The following is a 15,968-nucleotide window of genomic DNA, read 5'->3' on the forward strand; positions in this document are numbered from 1 at the left end:
CGGGTGTGGAGTGGCCTACATTAGGCCCCTCGCTCACTTTGAGGAGTGTGCCATTGTGCTGACTTGTGAGGATGTGGACTGTGCCTGCGGCGAATACCCACGTGAGGATCCTGCACTCCATCATCCCTCTCTCAACGCAACTTTTGACTCTGCTGCCATGCACTAATTATCTCTACTTTGGTTCACAGGGATCTGTGCCAAGCGATTGACGCCCTCAGCCATTCGGTCCCTCAGCTCCGTCAAGGTCCTCACCTCCAGCCAAGGGGACACCTCCTCCATTGAAGAGCTGGAAGTAAACAGCCTGGAAGACCCGCCACAGCGATTACCCACACCCTGCACCAGTGCAAAGTCACACACCTTGGTGGGAGCTAGATCTATCGCACGCTTGGGTTCACAATCTGGTGGTCACCGCACAGACACATGTCCGGGGCAGGAGGAGGCAGGTTCAGCCGAGATAGTACTCCACCTGCATTCTCCCTACCCCGCATAGCCCCCGCCTTCCCCCAGCCACTAGCAGTTCAGCTGCACGCAGCCAGACCACAAGTAATTCTGGAGAGAGAAGCGTGTGCGCGGCAGGGCCTTTTGGAGCCTCGTGCAAGCACTCTCCCGTGTATGCGGATCCTTCCTCCATCACACTCATCTCACTGTCCCGAGCATTTCCAATGCTGCCTGCTGGGGTTTGCTTTCAGTTGTCTGAGCTGACCGGCATCTCCGCCCAGCCACTGGTCACACTCCCATTCAGCACCTGTTTCCATCCAACACGAGGCTCCGCTCACTTCCAATTTGAAAAACATGGTCGTAGTCAAGGTTCTCATAAGCATTACCATCCTTTACCTCCTCCACCGTCACCCATGTCCTTTCCCCCATAACAGTTGGCCCTCCCCGCAACAAGACCTTCCATCTCCCCACTGTCACCTGCCAACCCAAACCCTTTTCTTTCCAGGATGTCCAGGTAAATGTGCCCGTTCCCTACCTTCCTGAGAATCTCACCCCCATCCACAGTGACCTTCCTGACCTCCTCCTTCCCAACCCCAGTGTCCATGTCTGCCTCCAAGTCTCCACCAACCACCATCGCACCCTTCCAGCTCACTCTGTCCCCTTTTACACTCACCATTCTCACCTATCACATCCTCCCTCAGTTTGCTCCTCAGGTCGCAGTCATTGATTTCACAGACCTTTCCCTTGTATGTTCACCTGGACACCCCCCTTACTCCCTACTCCATCCTTACTCTCTCCGGACTCTTTCCTCCTGCACAGACTCCTTCCCCTGCCTGAACTCTTTCCCTTATACTTACCTCCTCACTTGCTGCATTCTCCCCATTACACCCTCCTCCCCTGTGCTCCCTCCTCCCCCTCCCAATCTCACACTCCTCTGACACCTTCAGCGAGTTCAAACATTTCAGATCCTATTTCCAACATTTTCTGTGTATATATATGTTCAAGACACTTTTTGTTGACCTATAACAACAATTTAATTTATGCAGTGCCTTTAAAATCATAAAATCTCAAAACTTTATACATAGTAAAAATAAATTTATGAGGTAATTTCAACATTAAAATATCCTTGATGCATTATATCTATAGAAAGACTTGTTAATTAGGAGATAGTTGTAGTTTTACTGATTGTCCTTTTTTAAGGAAATACACCCATTTTGCATCTCCTTTATTGAGCTGAAGTGGAAATGTTGTGTATAGATGTCCTTTCCCACCATAGTTACCAATGATGCAATACCACGGGTATTTGATGGAAGAGTGAAAATATCAAGAAGTGGGAATGATGATTCTTGGTAATGTATGGGGAAACAAAGAGGCTCATATTCTGGGAATCGAACCTTACACAACAGTAGGATGTTGAATTAAGTGAACCACACAGGGTCCATCACTTCCATCTTCAATTTCACTCTTTCACAGTTAACCTGTTTGTTTAGTGTTCTTAAATGAGATTATGTCAGCGACAATTTAATTTTACGAATCCTAATGGGGAACATGAGGCTTTAGATGAAAAATATACTGTGCGTTTGGGAGATAATACAGTACTTAATCCTGTAATATGACACAAGAAAGCATGCGTTCATCTATTCCTGTCTTGCACATTGCAAACAGCAGATTTTAATGATAATGTAATGTTTGAGAAGAACCACCGATAATTTCAAATGGTTACCAGAAGCACTGCTTCAAGGGAAAGCACATTATTGCATATGTTTCCAAAACTGAAACCAGGCAAAATGGCTCCTATTGCTGTATGTAGTATGAAATCATTCAGTTAAGATGGTCTAATATGTTCCATAATTCAACCCTTGCTTCAAGTGGAGAGGAGAAATACATAGCAAAAACAGAAAATGCTGCTAATACTCAGCAGATCTGACAGCACCTATGGGGAGAGAAAGGGTTAAAGTGTTGAACGTTCCTATGGGCATCAGGACCAAATGCAGATCCTGAACCTGCAAATTGCCACAGTGTGCCTGCTGGAGCAACTTCATGAGGCACCATCCTAATTGGCCATCTTCTCGTTTGCTGTCCAAGAACAGCATGCAGGATCACAACGAGGGAAGTGAGAGTGTTTGCAGCTCTGGATGGCCAGCAGCTTCACTGGGAGAGTTAGGTGTTGTTGAGAGAAGTACATGAGCATGAGTGTGCCTCAAAATGAAGATATCCTCAGATGCCTGTGGAAAGTTTACAAAAGAAAATCCATAACAGTAAATGCCATCAGTATGGAGGGGGTGTCCCTCCACAGGAATAATTGTGGCCAAGGTCGTGGCCATTTCTGCTCTGTCATTGTATGTTTGAGAGGAAGCTTGGATGGCCCCGACCTGCCATGGGGAGGCTGTCTTTAAGTAGTTTTTGGGCTGTAGACTCGGTGGAGCAACAGTCCGACATCATGAAGGTTCCATTGGCATAGGGTAATGACCCTTTAGTGGGGCCTTAATTGGAGCTATTGGCTGCCCACCTCCTTGGAGAAGACTGCTGAGACCCCTTCGCAATCCACTCATGGAAAAGCTGGCCAGAGGCAGGTCAGTGGTGGGGAGCTGCTTTAATGAGGTTTCCCGCTACTTTCCCAGCACCCCTACCTCCACATGGCCAGGAAAATTCAGTCTAACATGTCAGATTGATAATCGTTAGTCAGAACTGAACATTAGAGATGGGGTAGAGGTGAAAGGGTTGTTCTGATGAAGAGTCATGAGTCATATGGACTTGAAACATTAACTGTGTTCCTCTCCACAGATGCTGTCACAGACCTGCTGAGTATTTCCAGCTATTTTTGTTTTTGAAAGGTTTGTTGTTGTCCAATATTTGCATGGGAAGGTGGTGGTTGGGGGGGGGTGGTATTGCAGGTGATTGAGGAGTGTGGACCAGGGTGTCACAGAGGGAACAGTTCCTTTGGAATGCTAAAAAGGGGAGGGGAAGATGCATTTTGTGGTAGCATTGTACTAGAGGTGGTAGAAATGGAGGCAGATGATCCACTGAATAAGGAGGCTGGTGAGGTGGAAGATGAAGATAAGGAGAACCCTATCAAGGTTCTGGGAGGGGAAGGGATGAGAACAGAAACATGGAGCAGACAAGATAAGACCCTGTCAACCATGATAAGTCAGGAATCCCCTAGCGACAAAAAAGACATGTTGGAAGCACTGGTACGAAATTGGCATAATCAGAATAGATACAATGGAGACAGAAAAGCAGAGAATGGAAATTGTCCTTACAGAAAGCAAAGTAAGAGGAAGTGTTATTAAGGTAGCAGTGGGAAATAGTGAGCTTATAGTGGATACTGTTTGACACCCTATCCTCAGAGAAATCAGGGAGGAGCATTACATCTTTGTCCTTGCTGGATTATATTCTCTGACAATAATTAAGTATTCTTTTCAAGGCTGGTCAAATGTCTATGGAATAAAAGGGAAAGTGGCAACATGGATGCAAAGTTAGCTGAGTGACAGGAAACAGTAGTGGTGAATGGTTGTTTCTTCAAACTGGAGGAAGGAATCCAGTGAAGTTCCCCATGGATTGGCACCAGGGCCACTGCTTTTCTTTATGAATGAATGACTTAGGCCTCAAATATGTCACAAAACTTGTAAGTTTTGTTAACCGTGAGGAGGATAGGAAGTCTTCAAGGGGACAGGGACAGGCTGGTGGGATGGGCAGACGCATGGCAGATGAAATTCAATGCAGAAATTCTAACATGGTACATTTTGGCAGAAAGGGCAAGGGGAGGCAATATACAATAAAAGAGATACAGAAATAGAGACACCTGAGTGTATATTTTCACTAATCATTGAAGGTGGCAGGATACATTGAGAAAATTTTAAAAATGTTTACTTGAACATGGGCTTTATAGATAAGCACAGGGTACAAAAGCAAGGAAGTTATGGTGAACCTTTATGAAATACTGTCCAATTCTGGGCACCATACTTTAGGAAAGACGTGAAGAATTTAGAGAGATAATAGAAAAAATTCACAAGAATAGTTCCAATGATGAGGGGCTTCAATTACATGGTAAAGCTGTTTTCCTTTGAGTATAGAAATTTTAGAAGAGATTTGATAGCTGTGTTCAAAATTGTGAAGATCTAGACAGAGCATATAGAGAGAAATTGCTACCATTAGCAAAAGGGTCAAGAACCAGAGGACACTGATTTAAAGTGCTTAGCAAAGGCAACATGAGGAAAAACATTTTTTAAAACAGAGGATAGTTAGAATCTGAAAAGCATTACCTGAGTGTGGGGTGGTGGAGCCAGATACAATCATGACTGTCAAAAGGAATTGGATAATTATCTGAAGAGAAAAAAAATTGCAGGATTGTGGGGAAAGGATGGGGGAGTGGGACTAGCTGAGTTGCTTTTGGGGAGAGCCGGTCTCCTTCAATGCTGTGCCTATTCTATGATCCATGCTTGGTCTTATGGGAGTTAAATAACCCTTAAAAGCTGTGTTTAGCCCTACTCATTATGTTACACCTCTTGACAGGAGAATTAGAGTTCTTGAAATAAGCTTAAAAAACACCAATAAAATTCTAACCACATGGCTTGAAGTGTGATGAGCAACAATCCAATCTTTTGCCTATTGGCACATCATTTAATACCTTAATCACTGCAATAAAAGATCCAACAATGCAGTGTCTGGCTGCTGCAAAATTCAGAATGAATGCGGAGTTTCAGAAAACCTTAAGCATTAAAAAAAACAAAGCCTTTGATATTTGAACATTTGCAACTATTTATATCAGTATAACAGTGAAATAGATCTTGTGGCGCAGTGGGTAGCATACGTGCCTCTGAGTCAGGAGCTTCAAGTTTGAATCCCACCCCAGACTTGGTGGCTAAGGACTGTGCATTCATAAGGTGGAAATAAGGTGGAAGGTGGAAAGAAATTGAAGCCTCTACCATCACTATCTATAGCTCCATGCAATAACATGCATTTGAGGGAGGTGGTGGTGTAGTGGAATTGTCACTACAGTAGTAATCCAGAGACCCAGGGTAATGCTCTGGGGACCTGGGTTTGAATCCCAACATGACAGATGGAGGAATCTGAATTCAATAAAAGTATCTGGAATTAAAAGTCTAATGATGACATGAAACCACATTGATTGTCGTAAAAACCCCCATCTGGTTTACTAATGCCCTTCAGGGAAATAAATCTGTTGTCCTTACCTGGTCTGACCTACGAGTGACTTCAGATCCAGAGCATGTGGTTGACTCTTAATGCCCCTGAAATGGCCTAGCATGACACTCAGTTGTACCAAAGTCAATCAGGTATGAAATTGGACAGACCACTGGCACCAGAAACGACAACAGCAAACTCAGCCCTGTTGACCTGCAAAGTCCTCCTTACTAACATCTAGGGGCTTGTGCAAAAATTGGGAGAGCTGTCTCACAGACTAGTCAAGCAACAGCCTGATATAGTCACACTCATGGAATCATACCTTACAGATAATGTACCAGACAACACCATCACCATCCCTGGGTATGTACAGCAAAGGTAGCAGCATAGGTGGGGAGACAGTTGCCCTGCGAGTCATCAACAGCGACTCTGGATCCCATGAAGTCTCATGGTCAAACATGGGCAAGGAAACCTCCTGCTAATTACCACATACCGTCCCACCCTCAGCTGATAAATCAGCATCCTTCCATGTTGGAGGAAGCAGTGAGGGTAGCAAGAGCATATCATGTACTCTAGGTGGAAGACTTCATTGTCCATCACCAAGAGTGGCTTAGTGACACCAATACAAATTGAGCTGAGTTCTAAAGGGCATAGATGCTAGACTGGGTCTGCGGCAGGTGGTGGGGGAACCAAGAGGAAAAAATACACTTGACCTCATCCTCATCAACCTGCCTGCCGTAGATGCACCTGTCCATGACAGTATTGGCAGGAGTGGTCAACGCACAATCCTTGCGGAGACAAAGTCCCATCTTCACACTGAAGATACCCTTAACATGTTGTGTGGCACTACCACCATGCGAAATAGGATAAATTTCGAACAGATCTAGCAACTCAAGGCTGGTCAACCATGAGGTGCTGTGGGCCATCAGCAGCAGAATTGTACTCGACCACAATCTGTAACCTCATGGCCTGGCATATCCCACACTCTAACATTACCACCAAGCCAGGGGATCAACCCTGGTTCAATGAAGAGTGCAGGAGGGCATGTCAGGAGCAGCACCAGGCATACCTAAAAATGAGGTGTCAGCCTGGTGAAACTACAACACAGAACTACTTGCGCACTAAACAGCATAAGGAGCAAGTGATAGATAGAGCTAAGCTATTGCACAACCAATGGATCAGATTTAAGCTCTGCAGTCCACCACCTGAATGGTGGTGGACAAGTAAATAGTTCACTGGAGGCAGTTCCACAAATATCTTAACCCTCAATAATGAGGGAGCCCAGCACATAGTGCAAAAGGTAAGGCTGAAACATTTACAACAATCTTCAGCCAATAAGTGTCGAGCGGATGATCCATCTTGATCTCCTCCATAAGTCCTCAGCATCACAGATGCCAGATTCAACCAATCTGATTCACTCCCGTGATATTAAGAAATGGGTGAAGGCACTGGATACTGCAAAGGCTATGGGCCCTAACAATATTCCGGTAATAGCACTGTAGACTTGTGCACCAGAATATCATCACCTGGAAGTTCCTCTCCAAGCACTTACCATCCTGACTTGGAAATATATCACCATTCCTTCACTGTCGCTGAGTCAAAGTCCTGCAACTCCCTCCCTAACAGCATTGTAGGTGTACCTACACCACATGATTGCAGTGGTTCAAGGAGGCAGCTCATCACCACCTTCTCAAGGGCAATTAGGGAAGAGCAATAAATGCTGGCCTAGCCAGTAATGCCCACATCCTGTAAGTGAATTTAAAAAATGTATATTGCCACAGCAACCCCTGGGGGGACCAGTTAGCTGGATGGCCAATGTGGATTGGATTGGTGCCAACAAGAGGGTTCGATCCTTGTTCCAGCTGGGATGGATTTGGGGCCTGCCTCCTTGGCCTATCCATGGTGGAGTGACAATGTGGTCGGATCTGCCTTTGGGCAGAAAGCTGAAGAACAGTGAAATCAGTTTTGATATTCTATAGCCAAAAAAGTTTTGATGGCCAAAATAAAAACAAGTTCAATTAGACTTGAATGTGTTTTCCCTTTGTACATTGGAAGAAATCCTTCAGAAAGTTATTCTTACGGAATTCAATCTGGCATAGCTGGAATAAAAACATAATTTTCATGTTTATATTCTACCCTGCTAGACCGAATAGTTCCCAATATTAAGAAAAAACTGAATTAGGTGCTGGCATTTTTACAACCTAATGTATATTTAGTAACATTAAGCATTAAATTTGAAATCCCTGCATCAAGTGTTTATTGACTGTGCACCAAATTATCAGGTTAAAGGTCCATTAGTTCTATTATCTCATTGGTTTTCAAACTGAGTCCCCAGACATTAGGATGCTGCATGGTGACCAGAAATCTGTCAATTTATCATCAGGCTTACTGTTGAATCATTAGTACATAGTTTTTTTGTGGCTGTATTCTAATAAAAACATTTTCTGAATGACACTAGTTTTCTTCTGGATAGCTGACATTGTCCTAACTTCCGAATGAAAAATAAAGTACTAGGAGTGTCTCAATATTTGCAGTGGGTTCACACAAGAAAAGTTTGAAAATCTCCGATGCAAGAAAATACATCATGTTTACTCAGTGTTTTATGCAAGAACAATGTGGTAAATCAGAGTAATAGCAATATTCACAACCATGCTTTCAACTGATAAATACTACTGCAATTATTATGAGTGTTCTTTTAAACTGTACCAATATACTCAACTTAAATCAAGAACTCTCAGTTATTGACAAATACAAGCAGTTCTTTTTTCTCATCAGATAGATGCTAAAAGTCAAAAATCTTTTAAATAAATAAAACCGAGAGTCAAAAATAAAACTTTTATTTCCAGTTTAATTTCTCAGAATCCGTAGCCTTATGAGGAAAAAACCAATTCCAGTTCCAAATAGGCCAATTGCTGCTTTCTTTAGGAAGTGATTGGGATGAAAGTAACTTTGCGATGATGGTATGCGACTGGGAGCTTGCTCGTGGTCATTCTGCAACTACAATGGAAAAATGCGATTACATGATATTTTTGAAAAATGCTCAGATGCAATATTTTTTGAAAAAGCCTGACTGCCAAGTTTAAAATCAAATCAGCATGTGTGCAGATCAATCTACAAAATTTTTCCTATTAAATTCATTTCATGAATGTATTATGATCGCCGTAGAGACCAATAACTTTTGGAGATTTGAATTTCCAGTTACTAGCTGAAAGACTGACGTGACAATATTTAATGTTTTAAAACTTAGTGTAATAAATAACTAAAAAGCACTATCCACTAAACCCTATTTTCTTATTGTAGGCAACTTATACTTTAAACTATAGAGAGGAGCATTCCCTCTTTATATTTATCACACATCACATTCCCCACAGAATAACAGTAAACAGTCCACAGTTGCTCCAGGTTCCAATAGGTTCCCATATTTCCATTTTGTCGAGTAGTACCTTTGCATGACTGTCTCCAAGTGCCTTCCTCAGGTTTTGGAGAGTTCCTTAAATCCGCCACCAGCGGTAAATCCCGTTCCAATGATTCTTTCTTCCCCAGCCATGCCAGGAAAAGTCTCCTGGAATCCTTAGATGGTTGCAGGACTTCAACTAGAGACTGTCTCACCCCCATCTGCTTCTGGCTGCGATAGTTCACAAAACCAAGCAGCCTCTCCTTTCTGCTGACCATAGAGGAACTGCTGTCTGTCTGAGATGCTCATTGTTTTGTAGGGAAGCCGGCAAAGATGATCTCAAAAACGTTTCCTTTGTCCTCTTCCCCATGGCAATGTGAAACACATTAACCTTGCATCTATTAGCTACTTTTGACCCCAACTCCATTTCAGCTTAGAAGTTTACAGCACAACTGTTTATAACACAATGCCTACAACAGCTTTCTGGGACTTTGGGAGACCAAAATCTACACAGTGTAAACTCAGATTGCTGCCATTGTCTCCAAAACAATCTATGTCTCCCTTTGATCTCTAACAATCAAACCAGGTTTACTGTCAGGCAGACGACAGAGCAAGTCTCATGACCCCCTTCATTTGCCCTAAATTTAAGGTGTCAGTCCCACTTGATTGGCACCACACCCACAACCACCAATGCACAGTAGCAGTGTGTACCGTCTACAGGATGCACTGCAGGAATTCACCAATGCTCCTTAGACAGCATCTTCCAAACCCACGAGCACTACTACGTAGTAGGACAAGGGCAGCAGATAGATAGGAGCACCAGTACCTGGACGTTCCCCTCCAACTTGGAAAATATACTGCCGTTCCTTCACTGTCGCTGGGTCAAAATCCTGGAACTTCCTTCCTAACAGCACTGTGGGTGTACCCACACCACATGGACTGCACCGAAGAAGGCAGCTCACCACCACCTTGTCAAGGGCAACTACAGATGGGCAATAAATTCTGGCCCAGCCAGCGACACCCACATCCCATGAATGAATAAAAAAAATAATAATCTGATAATCCTCATAACTGTAATGAATATTATTGCTTTAACATAAACATGTTCCATATAGTCATTTGCTGATCTATAAGTGCACTATGAGACTATGTCCCTTTATTTTTGAAAATATGATTTTTCAACTGGCTGGAAAGTTTGCAATTTGAACTGAGATGGACCAAATGGCTTAAAAATGCAAGGCCACATTCCAAGGGGTATGTGTGTGTGTGTGTGTGTGTGTGTGTGTGTGTGTGTTGGGGGAGGGGGGGGGCAATGACTGCAAGAGGCCAAATGTTTGATGTTGCGTTATTATTTTTCTTGGGTTTAGTAGTTATTAAATTTGCCCTTTTTTGACTCAAGAAAACCTTGCATGATTGAGCCCTTATTACTCACAGCTTAAATAGTTTAATACATTCTGATTTTAAAAAGGCTCGTGCTCATGAAAAAGAATCTTTCTTGTGACCAACTAAGGAGATTGAATAGAGGGGAGCCAGTTCACCCTTTCTTACCTGGTCGTAATAGAATTCTGACACTTTAGGATCTGTCAGTTATTTACAATGCATTGTACTATATTAACAGGTTTTTATTCAGATCAACATCAACTACAAGGAAAAATTAAGCTATGGCCCAGGCCCCTATCATACATTAAGAATCTCTCCATCATTTACAAGGTTAAAATCATTTACATAAATTAAATTGTCTTATATTTGTTTAGTGGGGAGATTATCATCTACTTAGGTATCAGGTTAGAAAATCAATAGTAAGAAATAAAACTAATTTAGAAGCTTCCATACAGTCAACATCATATCAAAAATTTAGGGGATTAATGAAACAAGTTACCAAAAGCATCAGGACAGAAAAAGGCTGAAAAACATAGTCAAATTTTGCAAAAATTATGTATTTTTAGTAACTGCCAGTGAAAGATACCATTTAAACTGCACATTTATTATCATAATCTGATTAAAATGCCTTAGGATATGTGGTAGAAATTACTGAAAAAATACACATTCATCCTTGTAACAGAGAGTTGATAATAACACTAACACCTCACCACACAACTTCAACATTTTTGGCTTTGAACATAATATAGGAAGCAAGAGCAGTAGACCATATGGCCCCAAAAACCTGCTCCAACATTCAATATGATTATGCAGGCCTCCTGCCCCAACACCATTTTTCTGCCTGCTCCCAATATCCCTCAATTTCCAGAGACCCCAAGAATCTGTCTTTCTCAGCCTTAAATCTGTTCAGTGATGGAACATCCACAACCCTCTGTGATAGAGAATTCCAAAGATTCACAACATGAATAAATTTGTCAAACATGATTTTCCTTCGTAAAAACATTTTGAGTCTGTCTGATCATACAATGATTTCCTAAATACATTAAAACTTCCCTAACAAATTTCAGAATTTTGTAGACAATGATATCAGGCTAAATGGCCTGTAGTTCCCTGTTGTTTGTCTCTCTTTCTTGAACAGAGGTGTTACGCTTGGGTCATTCTTGGATTGAGGGAATTTTGAAAAATCATAACCACTGCATCCACTATTTCTGCAGCTTACCTCTTTTAGAGCTCTGGGACAGAGGCAATCAGGTCCTGGAGATTTATCAGCTTTCAGTCCCTTAGGTTTCATCAATACTTTTCTCTGTTAATATTAATTATCTTAAGTTCCTCATGCTTACTAGTCCCTTGGTTACCTTGTATTTCTGGTATGTAATTTGCGTCTTCTACTTTGAAGACAGACAAAATATTGTTCAACTCCTCTGCCTTTCTTCATTCCCCATGTTAATGTCTCCTGTTTCTGCCGCTAAGAGACCAATGTTAGCTTTAACTATTACCTACTTTTTGTATACTTATAAAATCTCTTACAATCTGGCTTTACATCCCTGGATAGTTTACTCTCATGTTCTAATCTTCTTCCCTTTTAATCAATGTATTGATCACCCTTGGCTGGTTTTTAAAACTCTCGCAATTCTCAGACTTAGTGTTATTCTTTGCAACATTATAGGCTTCTACTTTTAATCTAACATTATACTTAATTTCCCTAGTAAGCCACAGATGGATCCTTCTCACTAAGTTTTTGTTTTTCAATAGAATGTGTTCCTGTGGAACACTTTGAATTGTTTCTGCAAATGTTTCCCACGGTGTATTTTTCACCATACCTTTTAGTCTATACCTGATCAACCTTAGCTAGCTCTCTCCTCATGCCTATGTAATTGGCTTTAAGTTTAAGATTCTTGTTTGGGACTGTGACTATTCTCATACTTAACATGGAATTTAATTGTATTCTGATCACTTTTTCCCCCAGAGGATCTTTTACAATGAGATTGCCAGTTAAACCTGCCTCATTGCATAATATTAGATATAAAATAGTTTTATCCCTAGCCAGTTGCACAATGTATTGCTATGGACAAGAGGTGAGATGGACTGAATTAATATTACTGTTCCCCTCTTTCACCCATGACAGCGATAGTTCAAATTTCTAATTTAATTTGTTGCCCTTAGTATCCTTGCTCTTGTTGAAATGCGCCGGTGTGATTCCCAAACTCCAATTTATGAGGTCCAATGTTAAAAATAACCCCACAGTAAATTCTTTAAGGTAAAACAAAACTAAGATTTATTAACATGTTCCAAATTCGAGGGATAGATCACGACACACAGTTACACTGACTAGCACACAAGGTAAAAAGGCAGAGAAAGAAAGGGAAAGGAGTTACAAATTGCGAGTTACTTATAAAAAAATCAAAAGACATTGGCATTAATTCACATGAGTAGAGTCCCGTAAGTCAATGTCCAATGAAGGTTCTTCCAGGTGGCTTTGTCTGGCAGAATTCCTGGTCAAAAACAGAATTACCTGGAAAAACTCAGCAGGTCTGGCAGCATCGGCGGAGAAGAAAAGAGTTGACGTTTCGAGTCCTCATGACCCTTCGACAGAACTTGAGTGAATCCAAGAATGGGGTGAAATATAAGCTGGTTGGGGGCGGGGGGAGGGGAGGTGGAGAAGTGGAGGGGGTTGGTGTGGTTGTAGGGACAAACAAGCAGTAATAGAAGCAGATCATCAAAAGATGTCACAGACAACAGAACACATAGGTGTTAAAGTTGGTGATATTATCTAAATGAATGTGCTAATTAAGAATGGATGGTAGGGCACTCAAGGTATAGCTCTAGTGGGGGTGGGGGGAGCATAAAAGATTTAAAAATATTTAAAAATAATGGAAATAGGTGGGAAAAGAAAAATCTATATAATTTATTGGAAAAAACAAAAGGAAGGGGGAAGAAACAGAAGGGGTGGGGATGGGGACCATCCATTCTTAATTAGCACATTCGCTTAGATAATATCACCAACTTTAACACCTATGTGTTCTTTTGTTCTGTTGTCTGTGACATCTTTTGATGATCTGCTTCTATTACTGCTTGTTTGTCCCTACAACCACACCAACCCCCTCCACTTCTCCCCCCCCCCACCCCCCCCCCCACCACACCTTAAACCAGCTTATATTTCACCCCTTTCTTGGATTCACTCAAGTTCTGTCGAAGGGTCATGAGGACTCGAAACGTCAACTCTTCTCTACCGATGCTGCCAGACCTGCTGAGTTTTACCAGGTAATTCTGTTTTTGTTTTGGATTTCCAGCATCTGCAGTTTTTTTGTTTCTATCCTGGTCATTGTCCTAGGAACTCAGTTGAAGATGCAGCAAAGTGTTCTTGTATTCTGAGATTTAGTTCACTATGTAGGCAAAATACAGGATTCTTTCTGTAGATCTGACTTTGAGGGAGATGGAGTTCAGAGGCAGGCTGCTAGCCTGGAGTCCGTTTTTCTGTTCTGAGGTTAAGCTGCAACTGAAGACAGGGTCCAAAAGCTGTATAATTAAAGCAATTCAAACAGCTCAAGTCTCACTCATGTGACAGGGTGGTTTTGGGTCGAGCCATTCAGCTAACAATGGACTTTAAGGGCTCTTGCTAAAACTCATTGAGCAGATAACTATAGAAGCATTAACACAACATTGGAAATGAGGAGTCACAATAACTTTGCTTTTGTCCAGAGCTGGCTGGTGCAGATGTCTTGTCTACTAGTCCTTTGGTGTTGACTTGGCTAGAATGTTCATACAGTGCAAGGGGTATCACTTGCCAGGGGGATTGATGAGCTAGCTTTTGTCCATATAAAAAAAAACGGAATTTAAAGAAGAGAATATGAAAGAGAAACATACTGGCCTGAATTCTACCCTCGGGGTGTGCCTGAAGTTGGCATGGCATGAAGCATATGTAAAATCTGCTCCCAGCCACATTTGTACTGTGAACGTAATCTTACGCTGGGTGGCCACTTAAGGTCCGCCCAACGTGAAACGAGATTGCCGGATCTGTTTTCCGTGTACAGGGGTGGGAACCTGTTGGGCGCTGGGTCCAATGGTGACCTGGCACGGTGCTCAAAAAATGGAAGAGGCAGCTCCCTGAAGGCTGCCAGGAGTTGTGGTGAGGCCGAGGGGGATGTTTGGAAGCTATCCAAGAAGTGTCCTGGTTTACAGACATGGCCTCAGCATCTGGTGGTCGTGGAAGGCAGGAGGTGAAGTCGGGTGGTGGGCACCTCCCCCCCCCCCCCCCTCAGGTATGAGTACCTGGGAGTGCTGGTTGAGGAAGTCAGTGCCAGGCGGCATAGCCTAATGCCCTGGGATGGCAACGGAAGACCACCCCACCTGAGCAAGGAGGCCTGAACAGAGGTTGCCGCCCAGGTCAGTGAGCACGATGTGGTGCGCTGCATGTGGTTTCAGTGTCACAAAAGGTTCAATGCTCTGCTGTGGTCAGTAAGGGTAAGTGCAGAAATGGCATTGACTTGTGCGGAGAACTTTAGTCGCTGCCTGTTGCACGGAACATTCAAGGGTCGAAGAGTGTAAGGCCAGCATGTCAGCACGACTGGCCTCAGTGCATTGCAGAGTGAAATGCGCCACAGTGACATGGCCTGCCTAACGCCCAGGCAAGAGGGTGTATGGGAACCAGGAAAGGACCTTCATGGAGACGGAGCAATAATGAGGCTATTTTTCCCAGTCAAGAGAGGAGTCATAATGCCGCAGAGTGGCACAGAACAGGAGGAGGAGTGCCAAATCTGTGCATCCTCATGATGCACGAAAGCGACGCACTGGAGCTAAAATGCCACTGGCCAGCTTGCTCTTCTGGTCGCGGTGAAGTGAGGGTCTCAGCTTAAAGCAAGAGTGTAGGTAACAGATGTGCGTATGGTGGGTACTGGAAACAGGCTCCTCTCATCAGAAACTGAACTGTCGTAGCCAGAGAGCTCATTGCAGTTCCAAAGCAGATGGCCCCATGCAGCAGATCTCCACTCTCCACTGTCTGCTCAGCCTGCCTAACATGCATAGTGGCTTTGATAATTGAATGAACTGATCTTTTGCCTTCCGCCCACAGATGCACCATCTGTAGGGGCTGCCAGCGACCCTGAAGCCCCCCCCCACCACCGCATTCAGCTCCAAGGAAGATATCATGCCTGCACCACTGTCTCTCTGAACCAGGCACCAGCGCAGATACTCTCACATTGGTGGGCATTAGTTATTTGGCTCCATGGATAATGCACAGTGATGAGGGCACATCACACTCGCATGAGGAACTGCCGACAGAGGCAGAGAGGTCCCAGGAGCCGACAGTGGGAGCACAGCTGGAGACTAGGACCATGCTGCACGTGAGACAGGTGACAAGCCTCTGGAGTTGTCTATCAGGCAACAGTTGCTGGATGTCCAGCAAGATGTCTGGGAGAACTGGAGGAGATCCATAAGGGTCTGCGTGCCATAGTCTCCGTCATGGAGTCGTCCATGCGGAGCACGAGTTCTGCATTGACCCTTAACACCGAGCGTGCAGCCTCCTCCATTGAAAGAGTGGTGACTCTCATGGAGAAGCACCTTCAGGAGCAGACTCAGGAGGTCACTGCCGATGAGAGATGGATGAGGCACCTAGTCT

The 15,968-nt window shown here is 43.4% G+C and overlaps 1 protein-coding gene across 1 annotated transcript in view; it reads right to left on the reverse strand.

Annotated features, from left to right (window-relative positions):
- Window positions 1-8,427: 8,427 nt before the first annotated feature.
- The window catches only part of asz1 (ankyrin repeat, SAM and basic leucine zipper domain containing 1), a 127,114-nt gene continuing 119,573 nt past the window's right edge, over window positions 8,428-15,968 (reverse strand). The window contains exon 13 of the mRNA XM_041215657.1: window positions 8,428-8,577. Coding sequence (XP_041071591.1) covers window positions 8,428-8,577 — 150 coding nt within the window. The remainder of the gene's footprint in view (window positions 8,578-15,968) is intronic.

This window comes from Carcharodon carcharias, chromosome 21, assembly GCF_017639515.1.
Source record: "Carcharodon carcharias isolate sCarCar2 chromosome 21, sCarCar2.pri, whole genome shotgun sequence".
Classification (NCBI taxonomy): Eukaryota; Metazoa; Chordata; class Chondrichthyes; order Lamniformes; family Lamnidae; genus Carcharodon; species Carcharodon carcharias.